The sequence below is a fragment of the Anthonomus grandis genome, chromosome 8 (genome assembly GCF_022605725.1).
Source record: "Anthonomus grandis grandis chromosome 8, icAntGran1.3, whole genome shotgun sequence".
Lineage (NCBI taxonomy): Eukaryota > Metazoa > Arthropoda > Insecta > Coleoptera > Curculionidae > Anthonomus > Anthonomus grandis.
Window position 1 is genome coordinate 6,948,585 of NC_065553.1, and position 19,873 is coordinate 6,968,457.

At 33.8% G+C, this 19,873-nt stretch overlaps 2 protein-coding genes across 3 annotated transcripts in view; both read right to left on the bottom strand.

The window, feature by feature from the left end:
* Positions 1 to 3,301, bottom strand: part of LOC126739984 (uncharacterized) — a 25,972-nt gene extending 22,671 nt beyond the window's left edge. Inside the window, exon 1 of the mRNA XM_050445829.1 lies at positions 3,087 to 3,301. Coding sequence (XP_050301786.1) covers positions 3,087 to 3,097 — 11 coding nt within the window. The 5' untranslated portion in view covers positions 3,098 to 3,301. The remainder of the gene's footprint in view (positions 1 to 3,086) is intronic.
* Positions 1 to 18,094, bottom strand: part of LOC126739981 (endoplasmic reticulum junction formation protein lunapark) — a 23,222-nt gene extending 5,128 nt beyond the window's left edge. Inside the window, exons 1-6 of one of the 2 annotated variants that reach the window (XR_007661756.1) lie at positions 17,809 to 18,094; positions 17,518 to 17,747; positions 17,221 to 17,465; positions 12,448 to 12,753; positions 12,215 to 12,396; positions 10,506 to 10,722 (exon numbers count right to left, since the gene is read on the bottom strand). Coding sequence is in view for 1 of the 2 variants with exons in the window: in XM_050445825.1 (XP_050301782.1) it covers positions 10,567 to 10,722; positions 12,215 to 12,396; positions 12,448 to 12,753; positions 17,221 to 17,465; positions 17,518 to 17,747; positions 17,809 to 17,835 (1,146 nt within the window). In the remaining variant the exon portion in view is untranslated. Of the gene's footprint in view, positions 1 to 10,182; positions 10,723 to 12,214; positions 12,397 to 12,447; positions 12,754 to 17,220; positions 17,466 to 17,517; positions 17,748 to 17,808 lie in introns of those variants that run through there. The other variant, XM_050445825.1, reaches the window with a different exon arrangement.
* Positions 18,095 to 19,873: the final 1,779 nt, after the last annotated feature.

Here is a 19,873-nt window from a genome sequence, read left to right on the forward strand (position 1 = left end):
TAAATTGCTATTAAAAATAAACTAGCTTAGAGACTTATATACATTATTACTATTATTATTTTTTATTTTTGCCTTGCGGCAATCACACTCCCGTTTTAGGGGGAACATTCACTTATCCCAGATATCTAAGATATCAAAAGGATTAAGCTCTGAGGAGACCCTTTCCAGGTTGTCGGGCCCTGGCTGGTGTTCGGTCTTCTGTACCCATGAACTTTCTGACGACCCGTGCTGTCCCCAGTAGCACCGCTTTTTGCATGTTTTTGTAGTGGTGCTCACTTAGTCCCAGTTGTTTGAGGTTCTCTACAAGGGTTTTTGGTATAAGTCCAGTTGACGAGATTATTATCGGAATTGTTTGAACATGCTCCATCTCCCATTGCCGTCTGATTTGCCCTTCAAGATCTCGATATTTGATGATCTTTTCGTTGTATTTTCCTTGGAGGTTATTGTTATTAGGTATAGCAACGTCAATCAGCGTGGTTCTCCTTAGTCGCTTATCCACCAGGATAAGATCTGGTCTATTGTTGACAGTTCTTTGGTCGGTGAGAACAGTTCGGTCCCAGTACAATTTATACTCGCCATTTTCAAGAACTGGCTCTGGAGTATAATTGTAATATGGAACTTTGTCCGTCCTCAAGAGGTTCAGTTTAACTGCAAGTTCTTGGTGCAGTATTTTTCCAACGCAGTCATGACGTACCTTATACTCAGTTTGGGCAAACGTTTGACATCCTCCCGTTATGTGTTGGATGGATTCTGTCACTTGGCATCCATATCGACATTTGTCACTCTGTACTGAAGGATCCGAAATAATGCACTTCAAGTAGTTTCTAGTTGAAATAACTTGGTCTTGTATGGCCAAGAGGAAACCTTCCGTTTCGGGAAACAGTTGTCCCGAAGTTAACCAGTAGTTCGACGCGTTGGTGTCGACATGTCCCTGGCTAACCTCGTTGACGTGTCTCCCGTGCAGTGGTTTTTGTGCCCATGATCGATGTTTTTCTTCATCAGTGACGTGGTGACTTTCGATTTTGCGATTCTTCAGTTTCAGAGGTGTAGAGTCATCGACCTCGCATATAGCACGGTGCAGAGCGGACGATCTAGCCTTTTCATGAAAGAAATTTCTCAGAACTGAAATTTGTCGGTCTAACTGTTTGCCAATGTCTGCCAATCCTCTACCTCCCTGATGTCTTGGTAGCGTAGTTCTTTCTGTGGCACTTTGAGGGTAGTGTTTTTGAGCCTTAGTCAATAATGTTCGTGCCTTCCGTTGCAAGTTCTGGATGTCCGTCTTGCTCCATCCCACAACTCCAAAGGAATATGTTAGTGCTGTACAGGCATACGTTTTCAACGCCTTAAATAGATTCTTACTGTTGAGGCTCGTTTTCACTATGTGCTTTACTGTTGTTGTAAACTCAGCAGTGAGTTTATCTTTCATTGTTCGGTGGTCTATTCGCGCTGCCTGCACCATTCCCAGGTATTTGTATGTATCACCCTCTTCCATGGCATCTATAGTTTGGCCATCCTGCATCTCGAAGGATCCCGGCTGCATCTTTCCTCGTACAATGTTGTTAATACGACACTTATCCTTATTATTATTATTATTATTATTTTGTTGGATAACAGCCAAGTATTTACATTCTGTATAGCTCTATGAACTAAGTAGGCATTACAATATATTTGAATAAATCTTCAAATGTCAGATTCCCAATTTAAACACTAAACATGTACAATTTATCCAGACGGTTCTTGAAACAGTTTACAGAAGGAGCAGTTATGACATCTACGGGTAACGAAATTCTAAACATCAAACACTCTATTAGGCAAAAACATTTGACGTGTTTTTGTTTTATACATTTGTTTTTTTAATTTTAAAGTGTGACCGCGAAGTTTTTTTTTATTTATCTTTTTTTTTATTTTTATGAGTGAAACTCTGAGTAAACTGAAAAACTGAGTGAACTCATTCAAAGTTCAGAATCCAAAGAGTTCAGAATCCTGCTATGTTTTATTTGCCCTTCCATCATGGGATCACCATAGGGTTTCTGTTGTCCAATCCCCAGAATGATTAGAGCTTAATTTTGACCCTTTCGTAGATAACTCTGTTAATTCATTTAAATTAACTATAATAACTCTTCCAGGCAAGTAAAGTTAATCTAAGCAAATTTCTCAAGAATATTTTTTTAGCCTCCTGAGCCACTTTGAGTGCCTGGAATAATTTTTTAACTTCTCTCAAGTGTCTTCCAGGCAATCGAAGGTAAACTAAGTATTTCTAGAGTAGATCTTTGAATTCGAGCCCTTTTCTACGCATCTGAGTTACTTTAAATGTACCTAACTCTTCCAGGCAAGTTAAGATAACATGAGCAAGTCGAGAATTTACGAATATTTTTCCGAACTTTTGAGCCGCATCGAGTAACTGGAGTAATTCTTTAACTACTCTCAAGTCTCTTCCAGGCACTTAAAGGTAAATTGAGTGATTCTAAAAAAAGAATCTCCCATGAAAACTTAATTTATAGTGCAGAATATTGGAAATAAGTGAGTGGGTATGTCTTGTAGTTGTGGTATACAGTTCAGGTCAGATGACGGCTTTATTTAAAGCAAAATATCTGTTTAAATTAATAAAGAGCTGAAATTGTCTATATAGGTTTATGTTTTACGTTTCCGTATTTTTTTACTTTTTTATAGATTTTTCCATTCCATATTATTGATTAATGTTATTTCTTTATTGCCACTTATTGTTATTATTATGTGTTTCATTATATTCTTATAAATTAACATTAATTATTTCATTAAAATTAAAACCTAATGAAAAAAATCTCCAAGCAAAAAAATTACAAAAAGTACTCATAAGTGCCTATAAAATTAAGTAATTAAGTAATAGTAAGCTATAAACATATATTATACTTTTAAATATTTTTTTGAGTCGTATATTTTTTATGAATCAATTTTCTGCTATTTAAGCCAATGGACGCATATGTATAGATTTTTACCAAAACGAATAAACCTGAAGCTTTAATGAAAAAGACTTACTTCATAAAAATATAGGGCACTTTTTAACCGCAATAATGCACTTTTAAAAAAATAATGATCATCATAATTACCCAATAAACATCCGCGTATCCAAGTGTCAATAAAAACTAATTAGCGCCAGAAAAACTACACCGATTGACGCGATCTACACTTTACACAAAAAAAAAAAACAACACCGGCGATCATCTATCCACAAAACTATATATTATTATCAACAATAATTTCGATTTTTCTATCCCGTGATCGTTTATTGGATTTAGCACGTGAAATCTCGGCGACTGGCGTTGATGTTGTGTTTTCTCGCTGTGTACGTTATATATTCTGACATTGAATAGAAGCCGGCTTCCTTTCACCTTGACAGGGTTTTTGGGTCTTTTTTCTTGTTGCCGATGGCTTATGACGATCCCCTTGATGGTGATAGGTCGAAAGGGCCATGGGCAACGGCCGTTAATTAGATGACAACAGTGGCGGACCACGACTTAGTACTATACTAGTATACCATCTTCTTTGATTTGTGTGAAGGTATATAGTTTGGAGCAGATCTAGGTAGGGTAACATAATATATGCATAATACAGTTTTCTTAGGAAGTTCTTGCATATTTTGTTGATAGGGAAGAGAAGTCTGATACTTTTTATCACCCTATATTTTATTGGACAGCCTCCAAGCTGTATTTAAAAAACATTATCTAAATTTATCTTTTTATTAAAGACTTGAAATGCGTATTTAGTTAACTGTGCTCACTGTAAGCATTCACGATTCCTAGAAAAAGGCTGAGCTCTTTGCCGATAGCCTTGATAGTCAGCTCCCTTGCTTACGCATGTTTCAGTTTGCGGATGATACCACAATTCTGTGGCATAACAAAGATTAAAAAAAATAGTTAGATGTTAGATCTCTCATAGTAGAGGACCTTCGCAAAATTAAAGAATGGTGCGTATGTAATTGTTTTGTATTCAATGTTGATAAAACCTTTGTTCTAGAGTTTAAGTGTGATGTGGAAGGTCTTTTATTTAAAGAGAAGAGCCCTAAATAATAGAGAATATTGTCGAACTCTGGGCCTCTTTATTGATGGAAGTTTAATAACCTTAAATCTCACTGCTAAACTTTCTTCCGGTTGTTCTGCAGCTAGGGTTGCCAGGCATGAGCTAGGGGGGTTGTTTACTCAGTCAGTTTATTTTGCCTTAATAGACTCTCAAATCCGGTATCGGTAGCCATTTTGGGGCTTGTGCTCCAAAGGATTCCTTAACATTATTTTACTATTCAGAAAAAAGCATTAAGGTACAGATATTTTAACACTGAAAAAATTTTAACAGTTTTCTCATTCTTTATATTGGAAACTGCTACACTCATACATAAGTCCGTTAGTTCACCATCTTGCACTAGTCATAATACTCATCAAGTAAACAACTTCTTCAAAATCTTTTCTAATCCTCACCTCCTCACTTACACAAACTCTCTTATAAATCGTAAAATATTTAATCATGTTCCTCTCTCGATTAAGACTATTACAGACCTTAAGAAGTTGGGAGAGAACTAAAACAATTCATCTTACCAAAAGCTTATTACAGCATTGAAGAGTATTTTAATGATTAATTTTGATACCTAAAATAAATTATGTATCTGTTGATCAGATTTTTTTAATTCTTGTTTAATGTTGGTTCTTGCTTTTTTTACATATAATCAGAATGGATTCTGTATTGTTTTAAATGTAACCAAATAACTACTGTCATTGTAAATTTTAGAATTAGAAAGCTTTTAGCACAAGTCTGTAAACTTAGTAAATAAAGTATATTTCGACTTTGACATACCTGCTTCCATAGATCCCATCTGCGATGTTTTCTTAAAGCAATCACTCTGAAAGGAACTGATTTATCGGGATTTTCTGAAGTCGAAAAGAGGTACCGTCCGAGATGTGTTTCTGTTTATTGACTTCTTTAGGGAAACCAATAATACTCTTTGATTCTTCGACCATTTGTAAAATATCCTCTTCAATTTTTGTAACATTTCAGGTTGGGCAGCTCTTCCAGCATATCCTCGACCTTGCGGACCTTGTTCTTTTATATACCTTGTGTCATGAATAAACAAATTTACAAATATACGTGCGGCCGGATTATTTTTTATTTTAGGAAAACTTTGCATGTTACGGCTGCATTTTGTTGTCCATAGGTAAGTATTATGTCCACTAGTTCATTATTTTCATAAAGGTGGGCCGTTAAATTTATCCGCACAAAATAATCAGACAATTGAAATATGCACTATTAATACTGACACAACTGATCGAATCAAAGATCCGTAGTGAAAACCATACAATAACACCAAAGAAAGAGTTTCAGAAAACAAGGAAAAAACATAGGGAATCACGAACAGAAGCGAACCACCAATTTGTGTTATCAGCACTAGTACCTCCACCAAGAAAAAAAGATAGTACAAAGATTGAAATGATAAAATAATACAATTATCATTTATAATTAAATCCTGGATTTATTTCTCGCGACAAATCTTGACTCATACTATATTACCGTACATGCACCACTAGAAAAAATATATCACAAATTAATAACCTCAGTATGTGAACTAGAAATGAAAACTCAGGATCCACCGATGCTGCGTAAAGTTTGGCATTATAAACCAGCGAAGAAAACATTTCAAACAGTTTCTTCGTTTCCTTTGAATGATGTCTGTCCAGAACCAATGATCCTTCAGTGTATGCGAGCAAGATTTCAGAGGTGATTTCGGCAGCTACGGAGGCTTACATTTCGAACATCTTCAAAAGTTCTTCAGGCAGCAAACCGTGGTTCGATAAAAGTTGCACCGAGGCAAAAACAACAAAAATTCTTCTTGTGCGCAAATAATGGTGCCAAGACCCAAGCCCTGCAAATCGTATGAACTTTGTTGCCTTGAGAAACGCGTGCAAGCATACAGTCGATAATTGCAAAGAAAAAATTGTCAAAGTGACTTAAGATCGTTCTGGCTATAACAAGCAGTTGAGCAAGGTTTCTGTACATCAAAAATTCCACCATTCACTAGGAATGATGGTTCCATTGGAATGACCGCAATGGAAATGGCAGACGTGCTGGGTCAAATGTTCACCTCAAACTCTATCTTAGACCGACAAGGGAAAACACCACGACTCTGCCAAGAAAGCCTTCTTCGATGGCAGAGAAAGTCTTCCGTTACAGAGATGTTGAAAAGGTTTTCAAAGGTGTTACAGACTAATACGGCTACCGACCCTGATGGAATACCGTCAACAGTATTTAAAAAAATTACGGGTGCCCATTAATTGCCGTCCAATTGCTTTTTAACTTGTCAACCAGCAAATTTTAAAATACTCGCAGTCCACCAACATCATTAACAACCGTCAATATGGTTTTCGAAAACACAGGTCTACTGGTGTTCTGTTTACCTATGTCACTCATATTTGGACCAGGGCTAAATGAGAGATGAGAAATGAAAAGCTCTGGATATTTCAAAGGCATTTGATAGTCTGGCATAAAAAGCTCTTAAAAAACTGTTGTTTTAGGACTTGGCTTCAACTCTCGTTGCTTGGGTTTGAAGCTTTCCCGAGAACCGATCCGTTCATCAAATTGTTGATGGACACACCTCGCAGATTTCAAATTAACGCAGGTGTCCCTCAGGGATGCATCTTTTCCCTTATCTGGTATTTCTGACCATGAAGCCATTCTCGCTAGGATTCCATGCAACACTGTATTTCCTTCATCTCATTATATAGGAAGAATTTTCAGCAGAGCAAATTTTAATGCTTTTTCTTCTACTGCAGCTTTGGTTAATTGGAATGCAGTTGAAATGGCTCCTGACCCGTTTACTTTGTTATTTCATGTGCTATGTGACAAGATCAATCAGTGTTTTCCTAAAAAGAGGCTTAAAATGAAAAATAGAAAACCATGGGTCACAGCAGGCCTCAGAATTTCATCTAAAAACCTCCGTTTTTTGGCTAAGCTGTGCAAGTTTACAACTAATGCAAACATTATTCTTTATCATCAGAAATATCGTAGTCTATATAGAAAGACGATAAAAGCAGCTAAGGTTAAATATTATAGTGACCGCTTGAATATGTCCTCAACTAGGCAGAGAGAATGTTGGTCAATTATAAATGACTTCAGGCATTCTCACAAGAAAGTTTCAGAACCAGAAGTAAAACCAAATAGTTTAAATGATTATTACTGTAATATTCCTCATTTATTGCTCAAGGATGTGAATACTAATATTGATCCTTTGCATTATATTCAACAAGTGTCAGTTCAAAATTCTTTTTTCTTTTATCCTGTTAGCCTTACTGATGTTAGAGATGCAATTAAAAGCTTAAAAAACCATAAATCAGCTGGAGCTGATGGAATATCATCAAAATTACTACTCCTTTTGCCTGACTCAGCATTGAATGCCTTAGCTTCTGCCATAAACAATTCCTTTCATAATGGCATCTTTCCAGCATGTTTGAAGGAGGCAGTGGTTATCCCTCTTTATAAGGGTGGAGATGTGAGTGAGCCTTGTAATTTTCGTCCAATTTCTATATTGTCTACCCTCTCCAAGATAGTTGAAAAAATTGCAAAAATCAGAATTTTATCTTTTTTGCAACATAATTGCATTTTATCTGCAAATCAGTTTGGATTTCAAACGGGAAAAGGGACTCATGACGCTGTTTTCGGCTTTTTGGAGAGTGTCTATGTGTCCTTAAATTCTGGAGAGTCCGCGGCGGCAGTGTTTTGCGATTTATCCAAGGCATTTGATTGTATAGATCATGGAATACTGCTGTCTAAGCTCAATAGTTATGGCTTTAGAGGTGTGGCATTGCAATGGCTGGAATCCTATCTGTCTAATCGTACCCAAAAAGTTACAGTATCTGGATGTTTATCCGATTCCAGATCCCTTAAAACTGGAGTACCTCAGGGTTCAGTGTTAGGACCACTATTATTTTTGCTCTATGTAAATGATTTGGGTTCATTAAAACTGCAGGGCAAAGTGGTTCAGTTTGCTGATGATACCACCATTTTATGGAATCATAGAGATTCTGATAATGTTAGAGCCCAGGTTTTTAAGGATCTTAAGATTTTATCGGAGTGGTGTGCTGCAAACAGGCTTGTATTTAATGTGGGCACAACCTTTATTATGGGATTTAAGTGTGACGTTCAGGGCCTTATGTTTAGTGAAAACTCCCCCTTGCAAAACAAAGAAAGCTGTAAGTTCCTTGGTATTACCATTGATGGTCGCCTTCGCTTCGAAGATCATATCCTAAATCTTGCATCAAAATTATCCTCTGGATGCTTTGCAGTAAGAATGGCGGGGCATGAGCTGGGAGGGGTAGTTGCACGTTCAGTGTACTTTTCTCTTATTGAGTCCCACCTTCGTTATGGCTTGCCTTTTTGGGGTTTAAGCAACAAGGGATTATTAAACATAATTTTTGTGATTCAAAAAAAGGCAGTTAGATACCTATGTTCCGCTGGGTTAAGAGATTCTTGTAAACCTCTCTTTATATCTCAAAAAATCCTAACTCTTTTTATCTTAGAAACAGCTACTCTTATTCATAAATGTCCTAAACCTCCCTCTAACACTGGTCATATGACTCGCCAGGTTAACGATTTTCCCTTACCAATCCCTACATCCTCCCTCACCAAGAACTCACTTATATACCTTAGCAAAAAGATTTACAACCATGTTCCTCTATGTATCAGACAAATTTTAGAAGTTAAGAGATTCAAAAAGGAATTAAAATCACTTTTATTATCCAGGGCATATTATAGCCTTGACGATTTTTTTAATGATACCTTTTAACCTGTGTTTATTTTTTTAGTTTTTAGGATGCTTGTACACAAGATTTTGTTGTCTTACGTAATATAGCACATTTTCTTTCTTTCTTTCTTACCCTATCAATGAATCAATTCTCGACAATAATAATAATATAAAGTGCATCTGCAGACGCCTAGAACGTCAATATGCGGGATTTCTTTTTATGGAGAAGTGCAAGTCTGTAGAATCAACTTCAAAAGCACATCTCTCCCGAACATTACAACTTGCACTACTCGCGTGATACTAGAGTACCGTAGGCTTTTCCCTTTTGTGCCAGTCTGTTCCGTAGAGAAAAAAAACCATTCAACTAGCATTAATTCGATTTTTTATAAGTTAAAAAATGATTGAAAGTTTGATTCAAGGCATGAGGTTTAAATAAAATAAACGCAACTTTTTAAAGACGTCAAACTTTGCCACTTTCTCTGGACAAATAAGCATAATTTTCCTAATTATTATTATAATTATAAAATAAGTCCCGGAAATCCGTCATGAAGTAAAAAATGTTCCTCTCAAAGTGCAGAGACCCTGAAATTAAACGCAAAAGTTCGAATAACTGAAAAACTATAAACTTCAAATGAAATTCAAGAATTCAGCTATTAAAAAAAAATTAAATTTTGTTTGATCTTCTTGGGAAAAGCTCATTATTGCTCGCCGTTTTGGTTCATAACAATTTAAGTTATATTGAATTTATTAAATTATGAACCTTTTTTATAAAAAAAACTTTTATTTTGAATTAGGCACCATACAAGTCCAAAAAACTAAAGAACTTTAAAAACTGCCAGAACTTTCTTTATTAAAAAAAATCTCAACCCAAATTTTCGATCAGTTTCTAGAACAGTTTTAATTTATTTTACATAAAGGCTGTCATGCCTGAAAATTTTAAGTGGTTTGAATGATTTAAAATTGAGTTCTGAGCGAAGCATTAAATTTTACGATTTTGTTTACCGATTTTTTTTTTTACTTTAGGGTGAAATTATGTGCTTAATGTATTGAGAGGGAACATGCCAAATTTCAACATTTCGTTATCTAAACACCCAAAGAGATGACTATTTCAATTTCTCAAAAAGTATGAATTTTTTGGTTCTATATAATTTTTTTTATACGCATAGTCGCGAACCGCCTTGCGACTATATTACAGGGCAAGTCTTTAGGAACCGTATTAAGGTAACTCATGTAAATTGTGAGAAAAGGTGCACTCTTATAAAATGCCCACCCTGTATGCTAGTATGCTACTACTGTATGCTACTCTTTATATTGTGAAGAGCAGTAAGATTTATAACACACTGAATGTTTTTTTTTAAATATTTTACGGTCAGAATCATATCGAGTGATTTTAATCCGGCTCAAACGTTGAAAGAAAGAAAGTATAACAAAAAAGCAAGTTTTTATTAATAAGTGCGAGAAAGACAAACATCACCGTTAAAAACATTCCTTTAGAAAAACCAAAACCATTGATTAAACTTTCCTACAAATGGTTAAAGACGACGTATATTACATGCACGTAAAACAAAAACGATTAAATAATAGAATGTAAGACACTTGGCTTACTCTAGTCTTCAAAAAAATATTGACTCAAAGTAATTTGACAAATGAACTGCCATTTCAAATGACATATGACAAAAAGGTCACGATAATGACCGATCAGTCAATATGTGATTCGAGGCATTCATTCATGCTCCCCGAAAAGGTAAAAAAAAAACATTAAAAAACAAAACAATCTGAACCCGAATAATAAATTAAATAAATTAAAATCAGTCTTGATTTATTGGGTGGGCGGCATCGCCGCTCTCCGTGACTTTGGCAGTTTTCGCGGGTTCCGATTCTTCCACCTCCATTTTTGATTCGCTTTCGGAATCTGATCGCATGGGCGGCTCAGGAGAGTCACTCGGAGGCTCCTCTACGATTGGCTGAAACAGAGATATGGTCAAATTGCAAGCAAGTTATATCCAATTGATTCTTATTATGTCATAATTAGTACCCATTTTATGTAATACCACTACGGCTATCATGAATACGTGAGAGATACGATGTCGGTTAAATTTGAAATAACTAATAGTTATTATATAATAATATATAAGATGCTTGCAACAAGATAATTATGCATCTCACTCTCCAATTGAGAGGACTTTAAGATTGTTATACTAACTAAGATTGGTGAAGTGGATATTTTGGGCATTACCTTGTCTCAGTTTAGGCATCAAATTAAAGAAATTATTTGAAACTTTTTGTTAATTTTTTTTTCCATTTTTTTACTTTTGATTATGGAAGGTATCTTAATTTTTAATATTTCTGATATGAGCTTTTAGTCATTGTTCTTTTTTATATTCATTAATGGGTTGTAGTTAAGTTATCAGAGCCAAATCAGTGTTAATGACAATTAAATGGTTAATATGGTTGTTAATTGTTAGAATTTAAAAGTTTATTATTGTGCTTAGGTTAAATGAATTATTATGTTGTATTATTCTTTTTTGTAATGGGGTTGATCCCATATAAATAAAAATAAAATAATAAATGATTGTTTAAAAAAACTAAAAAAGCACGTTTTTATTGCTAATCCAACTAAAAAATAGAAATTAAATAATAATTAAAAAAAACTAAAAGAACACGCTTTTATTGCTAATCGAACTAAAAAGTGGAAAATAATTTTTAATTACAAAAAGTTTTTATTTCAGAGTACAAGTATTTATTGTAGTAGTATCATAATTAATTACCTCAAATAATAATCATAATAAAATTTAAGTTATTAATAACAGAATAATTCAAATCAAAGTAAAAAGTGTGAGCCTTCGAAAAATCCATATATACAGCATCAACTTGTGAACCTTTACCAAAAGCATCAAACAGACAATCTTCATAACATAATAACTTAGTAACAGTGGAACGACCTTTTTGAAAACCATGTTGTTGATAATTTGGGTTTTACACTGCAATGACAATTTCTCGGTTACAAGTACATCCAAAACTTTAGGCAAAGGTTGACTGTATATAAATCATTACTATTACCGGATTTAATAGGGGCTTAATAATAATTCTTCACATGCTTGCCGAAATGCATCACTCCTGAAATTAGAGGATTAGCATTTTATTTGTGGAGAAAAGACTTCCCCCTACTAACTTTTCAATATTATATTGACTCCACTTCAGAATGGACTTTTTCCTTAACATAAAATTCGTTGCAAATTTTGGTACATACCTAATTACATAACTTTTTTGTTGCATATTTAATAACATTTTTTAATAACATATTTTTTCGATACCACCAATACTTTTTGAGTTATTTGCATATAAATAATTACATCTTTTGGTTGCCTGTTCTGATTAAAAAAAATAATTAGGTGCTTTTCATTAGCTAATAATAAAAAAATGGCCTAACATCAAAAGAAAATACGAGAAATTTACCTCAGAATCAGATGAACTTGATTCATCCTCAGACTGAGATTCATCTGGTTGTCTTGCGGGTGTCAACATAAGTGGGCTGTCGAATTTAGGACCCTCTGGCCTTTTTTTCCTGGCCGGATTAAAAGTATTGCAATAAACACACCGGAAAGAGAAATATTCAAATTCTTCTTTTAGTGCCATACCTACAAGAAAGAATAATTGGTTCTGCAAGGAACTAGGAAACCGAGACTTACCGTTATGACCACTACAACTGTGACAAATCAACGCATATCTATTGGACGGTCCGTCTCCGACAAGAAAATCGACCATCTTATCCAAAATTGACCGGTTTTTGGGTAAGATACCTCTAGGTAGGATTGGGGTGACAATTGACGGCGGACTTCTCACAGGTTGAATTCTTATTGGAGTCTGTTGCAACACATTACTAGATTGTTGTAGGGCTAATTGTCTTTGTGGAGGTACGGGAGTCTCTGCAGCACCCCCAAAAGACGCTCGACCCCTTAAAAGGTTTTGAGTTGCTGCATACCTTTGTCTCAGAGCTAAAAGAGATTCATATCAAGTTTTGAAGGTGATAGACATTGGTACAGTAGTAATAACTAAACCTTCAAACTTATTTATAATTTAATCCTTTATTAATCCTTATTTAATCCTTTAGGCCTTTATTTTTTAATTAAACACGAAGTTGGAGATACACATCAACCGAAACGTCGAGTTAAATTTAAAAATAAAGGCATTGCAAGTTCGAAGATTTAGTTATTACTAGATTTATATTGTATACAGGGAATTACATTTATGTATATATTTAATATCAAGCTGCCCAGTTTATGTCTCTTTTATCAAGATCTGATTACTTCATTTACCACAATTTATTTTAATAACATATTAAATAGTAATATGCAGTGCAATAGGTAATTTACAACTAAGTTCTAAGTTAGATGTTGATTATATTGATACCCACAAATAAAAATTTCTGTATTCTTTTACCAAATTTTTTTTTTAACTACTTCAAAACCCAAAATTTTTTTTTTAATGTCTAATTATTACGTTTTTTCCTTCTAGTTTTACATCTAGATTATAATCTTCAAAAAACCAGCTATACTCTATTTCAGAAGTGTATAGAGCAATAAACTGGGGAATTCCGTTCTGTTTGGCTACATTTCGTGGTAGTTCATAGGCGCAGGTACTTATAATATTTATGAATTTAATTTTCACGGATTAAATGCCTTTATTTTGAAAGAGTTAAATACTAAATAAATACTTTTAATCCTTTTGTATAGGTACCTATCTTTTAACGCTTTGTAACATGCAAAAATGGGGACAGGTAATATATACAGACTATAAATACTTTTAAATCATATTTTAAACGTTAGTAGTCACTGCTACGCTGTAGTGTAATCACAATATTATTATCCCAATATTTAAAAAATGGAGGTATTCAGTCCAACGAAAAGATGTACTAAAAATTCTCCACTATCGCTGAGTGAAAAAGTTATTATTTTAAATGTACATGATTGCATAAAACACGATTACCCTAGTTTTACTGTGCAAGAAATTGTTGAAAAATGTTCTCGAATGAGTGGAATTGGAAAGTCCACCATTTTCAAATTGTTGCGGGAAAGAAAAGTAGCAGGTCAAGTGGAATCTCCCAAGCAAAAGCCAGGACGACCTACAAAAGTCCTTGATGAAAATGCTAAATGTATAATTCGAAGAAAAGTTCACTCTTTTTATTTTAAAAAGGAAATACCCACCCTAGACAAAATTTTAATGGAGCTTGGCCGAGATGACAGTATTCCGTTGATAAGTAGAAAACTTTTATGGAAAACTTTAAAAAATATGGATTTTGCCTGGGAAAAGCATAACCGCAAAGCACTTTTACTAGAGAGCGACGAAATTGTTTGTTGGAGACGACAATACTTGAGAAGTATCAAGCAGTACCGCAGGGAGCAAAAGAAAGTTTTTTATCTTGATGAGACGTGGATTAACGAAGGTTATATAGTCGAAAAAATGTGGCAAGACAAAAATATAACCAGTGCTCGCCAACCTTTCATAGAAGGCCTGTCTACGGGTATTAAAGTACCTTCGGGAAAAGGAAAAAGACTTATAATCACACATATTGGAAGCGAAGAGGGATTTTTAAAAGAAGGTCTGCTAACCTTTGAGTCGACTCGCACAGGAGATTACCATGAAGACATGAACTCAGAAGTTTTCGAGGACTATTTTGGTGAAATGATAAAATTTCTTCCGGCTAATTCGGTGGTGGTTATGGATAACGCAAGCTATCATTCACGGCGAATAGAGAAGACGCCAACTTCAAGTTGGAGAAAGCAAGAAATTATCGATTGGCTGACTGCAAAAGGTATTGCGTTTGAAGCAAATTTGATAAAAAAAGAACTGCTGGCAATAGCAAACTTACACAAAACTCGTTTCATGAAATACGCCGTGGAAGATATAGCCGAAAAATATAATATAACTGTACTGCGCTTACCGCCATATTATTGCGAACTAAATCCTATAGAACTGATATGGGCGCAGGTAAAAGGATTTGTAGCAAGACAAAACACGACTTTTAAAATGAAGGATGTTAAGCTACTGTTTGATCAAGCCATTACGGAAGCGACACCAGAGAATTGGCGAAAAGCAGTCCAGCATGTAATTAAGCAAGAGGACAAAATGTGGGATCTTGACAACCTCATCGATCAGACAGTCGATCCTTTAATTATAATGTCAAGAGGTGATGACAGTTCGTCAGATGACGAAGAAGACTACAATCTATTATAATTTAAAATTGTTATACACTGTTCAAAAAGTGCCAGATCCAAAAGTGACATTTTCAACTGTTTTACTCTACATATTATGTTCAATAAATTTGTGAAAAAAATATATTATTCCATTTGAACAAAAGTAACTTTCTAAAATAAAATAGCATTTAAGTACATTAATTATAAGGTAAAAAACAAGTCCCAGTTGCACGCCTTTGGCGAACCGTTTTCAATGTTTATCAGTGGGTAACAATGATCAAAACTCATAAATTGACCCAAAACCGGGTGGCACTACCTGCAATCAACGAAAAGAAAGAATTTTACATTGAAACTAATACCCAACTAAGGTAGTGGCATAAAATATTGGTGGATCACCAGGTACCACTTTTGCATACCTAATGAGGTTTTATTGCTCTACACACTTCTGAAATAGAGTATAAATTATGTATGAAAGATTATATGACAAGTTTTTTTTTTACAATGAACTTATGGCCTCTTACCCAACAATAAAATTCGTATTCTGGCACCTAGACCCACCTGATAAAACTTTTCTACAATGTACTATTAACTTATCTTGCCAATTCTCTATATCCATGATTTATAAGAAACTATCATCCCTGGACATAAATAAGGGACCTTGTCCTAATGGTGTTCCTCCTATTCATAACTTTTTATAATTTTCAATATGCCCCTTAATAGTGGAAGAAAGTAAGTTTCATTACACCCATTTGCTGGAATCATTGGAAGAAAGTTGCCATGTATTCACCCTTTATTTAGATTTCTTCAAAGCATTTAATTGAGTTAACCATGCAAGTTGGAAACTATTGGCATACATGATCAGTTTTTAATGTGATTAAAGCCTTTCCTGACTGGTAGAACACAGATGGTGCAACTTAAAAATTTTCATTCAATGGAGATTATGGTACATTCTACAGTACATGGTTCTCATCTTGGTCCATTATTCTTTAACATTTATGTTAATATGTTATTCTTGAGTTCTTCATACAAATTTTCTTATGTTTGCAGATTATCTGAAATTCTATATGATGTCGGTTCACAAAAAGGATTATTGCTTTAACTTTAGGTGGATTTAGACCTCTTGATTCAATAATGTGTCCAAATATTATGGAGCTTAACTTCAAGAAGTGTCATTCAATGGATTTTAGTCATAGTAGAAATCCTATTGACCATGTTTACAGCATACATGAATGTCCTTTGGTTAGTGTGTCCCAATATAGAGACTTGGAAATTATACTTCATGGTCACATACATCAAATGTACCTCATATATCTGTGTTTCAAAGTTTCTACAAATCTTGGGTTTTATTAAATGTTGCACAAGAGATTTTCTTAATGGCTCTCAGAAGTTTCATGATATACCTATATTGTTTAAGAAACATCAGGGTGTGGATGATATTAATCATTGTCAGGTAGACGAATCTCTTAATATTACAACTTTCTAAATCTTATACAGCTGATACACTAAACTTAAGGATCTAGACATGTTTTATAATTTATCGCACTTGTTGAGTTTTAGCACTAACATTGATTAAATGAAATTTATTGCTGTTGAATTAAATTTGTTAAAGTAATTTTCATTGTAATTACAGTTGTATATTATTATAGTCACATTTAGGCAAATAGGTACTTTGCATACTCTATTTTAGTTTAGGTTTAAAAAATATTTTATTATTATTCTTTATTGTAACCTTATTTGCTTTAATTATGTACCAAAAATTAGCAAATAAAAAAAATATTACTACTAGTACTACTATATTTAGATATCAACAGTTATGCTGGACATATCTGCAAGGAAAATTTATCAGAAATGTTAGAAAGAAAACCAATAATATTTGTTGTCTTCTTTCAGGATAAAAGTTTTTCTTCACTAATTAGTTAGTGCATATTTAAAAAAACACATAACATATATTTAAATAAACATAAGATATAAGTAAATGACAACATAAAAAGAACAGAAGATTTTTTGCTTTTTATTTTAATAAAAATTAAAGAAACAGCTTAAAAATAACTTTACTGTAGCAATAAAAAATTTATAAATTAATCAATTTCTAAAAAGAAATTAATATTTTTCCGTTAAATTAGCATGCATTAAATTCATTTGTGATATTTGCAATTTTTACAATACCTAGTTAATGCACTAATTAACACTGAATTTAAAGTGTAACCTAAATAAAGGCCATTAAATTTAATAAAAAATATTTGATTAAATCTAAACTAGGAAAATTACCTGTATCTGGTGCAGTTGTGGGCATCGGAGTACCCCTTTGAACCACTGGTGTGGGTAAAACCAAAGGTTTTTTTGGTTCATTTGCAAATTTGTCCAATATCTGCTTTGCAACCTTATAAGTTTCATTTTCCATAACATTTTCTAGAATTTTTTTCTTTTTTTCTTTCAGCGACACTAGTTTGTTTTCATTTTTTTTTATTTTCCTGTTGTAGTACCACGTTAAGAACTTCTTAATGAACCATATGCTGAAACCCATTAATGTGACAACTTAGCCGTTAATACTTATGTGGTACTCACACAAGAGGAAAAGCGATTAGTGGTATACTGCACAAAAACCATTGATTTGGTGATATTTGTGAAAAATACAAATATAAAAGAAAGGCCAGTGCTGCATAAATAATTATTGCTAAGATGAGAAACCTAAAAACTATCTTGCGTTGAGTCTGTTTGGTTCTTTGCTGGAACTCTTCGATGGAAGTGATTTCATCTTCAAGTTTCGTTAGTACATCAATTGTACTCGGTTTTTTCTAAAATTAATCGGTATTTACATAACTGGTTTTGTATATTTATAACTACAGAGCCACTTACCCTAAATCTACTTATTATGACTCCCATACTTCCGGTTTTTGTATGAACAAAATAAAACTCTAGAAAGCTAACCCTACAATATTTTTAAGTTAAATCGGGATATTACATGACCGGGGTTTAGGTTGGCGTCAAATTTATTGAATCACTATTGTAACATTGCAACTATAAAGAATAGAATAAATTATCCGCCTTTCGCCTTTCCCTCCCACCGCGATTTGGAGGTGATTTTTCAGTTCAGATTCTTTGAATATTTTTTTTTTGATGAAATGTTTTTGCCAACGTACAGAAACGTCATTACTGTCACTTGTCACTACTGTCATCCATAAAAAACATAACAATAGAGATGCATACGAGCAAGTTGTCTGAGAATTTCTCGTGATGCGAGCGCCCCCTACTACAGGGCTTTGTAGAAGGCGCATTATCATTAGTCAATATTAATAATGAATAAATCACGGCTAATCATGCTTTATCAGTGGTAACAATTTACACACATCCGTCTGTAGTTCGTAACACGCTTTCAATAAAATATTAGAATTTGGTGTAGGGTGGCTTCTCTTAGTGGCCAAGAATTAGCTATTATTGCCATATCAATAAATGAGGAAGAACAAGAAAACCAAACAAAAAAGATAAAGATTTCATAGACCATGAAACTAAATTTTTCGAATATTTTAGAATGTCTCAAAATTGTGTTAAGATATTGCTTCATAAAATAGCAAGACATTTAATAAAACAAGATACACATTAGAGAAAAGCTGTTACATCGAGGGACGGTTAGCAGTTGGCTTAAGGTAAGTAAAAATTAAACAGTTTTTATTTATGAAACGTGAAGTACTTTATCTAAATATGCAACTTATTTGTACTTATAATTAACAAAAAATCATCAGTTTTTTTTGCAACAGTAGGAGTATTCATATCATGTACTATGTTTTGTTCTTCACTGACTTGTTCTCCACAATCTTCCTGTTCCTCAATCTCATGGTTTTCGAATTCAATATTTCCTTTTGTATCTCTTTAATCAACAAATTTTTTTAGAAATCTCAATGTCTCGGCGTATTTATAAAGTTTAATTTTTTTGAGACATTTCCTGTAATCGTTTCTTATATTATTCCACCTCGCCTTATATACTTACCCTGAAATTTTTATAGAAATAGAGAAAAAAAATTGAATATTTTTATAATAAAAATTTGGTTTGTTTTAGGCTTCTGGATATTTTTTCAAAACTATATCATTTAGCTACCGAATGAAGCATTGCACAATACAAAGCATGGTAATGGAAAGTTGCAAAATCATAACTAAAAATCTTATAAATGAAATGCTACTGCAACTTCCAAAAGACATGTGGAAAAGTATGAAATGATGAATATTTTACAATTGAAGACTATGATGCAAGAAGGGGATATGTGCAAAATTTGGAAAATTAAGGTTATTTTGGCTGTAGTTTAGAAAATATGTTCTTTCATTGTGCTGCAAATATGGTACATGTCCGATGAATACCTAGCATGTTATTAAAGGAAAACATATATCCCCTATGATGTACTGGTGCATTAAGGGTATATGTGTAATGTAACTTATCCTGTTCTTGCACCACAAATACTTTTCATTTTATGATATAAATACCACATCCCTTCCCTGCAGCAGTAAAACGGTTATATTTGTTTACAAGCGACGGAGTGCGCGGGAACGCTGTTGGATAAGTAGTTACTATTTTGTTTTCGTAGACAAGAAAGCTTCGCGCGTTGTAATTCAGGTTGGTTTTTGATGCAGTTTTTGTTGCATTGTTGTTTTAAAAATAAAGAATAAATTATTATGAGTACTGAAAGTGAAAAAGAGGATAGTGAGCCTTTTCAGAGTTCGGAGAGCGAATATCAACCATCCTCACAAAATTCATCTTCTGAATGTGAAACTGTCGAACCAGTAGAAGTACCAGAAGCCAACGGAACTATAAAGAAAAAAAAGCGTGATGTGAAAAGTTGGAAAAGGAATATGCAAAAGGTAAAAAGAGCTAAAGGGAAAACCTATAAGTCCATAACGTCGGGAAAAATAGTACCAGCAAGAACACAAGGCA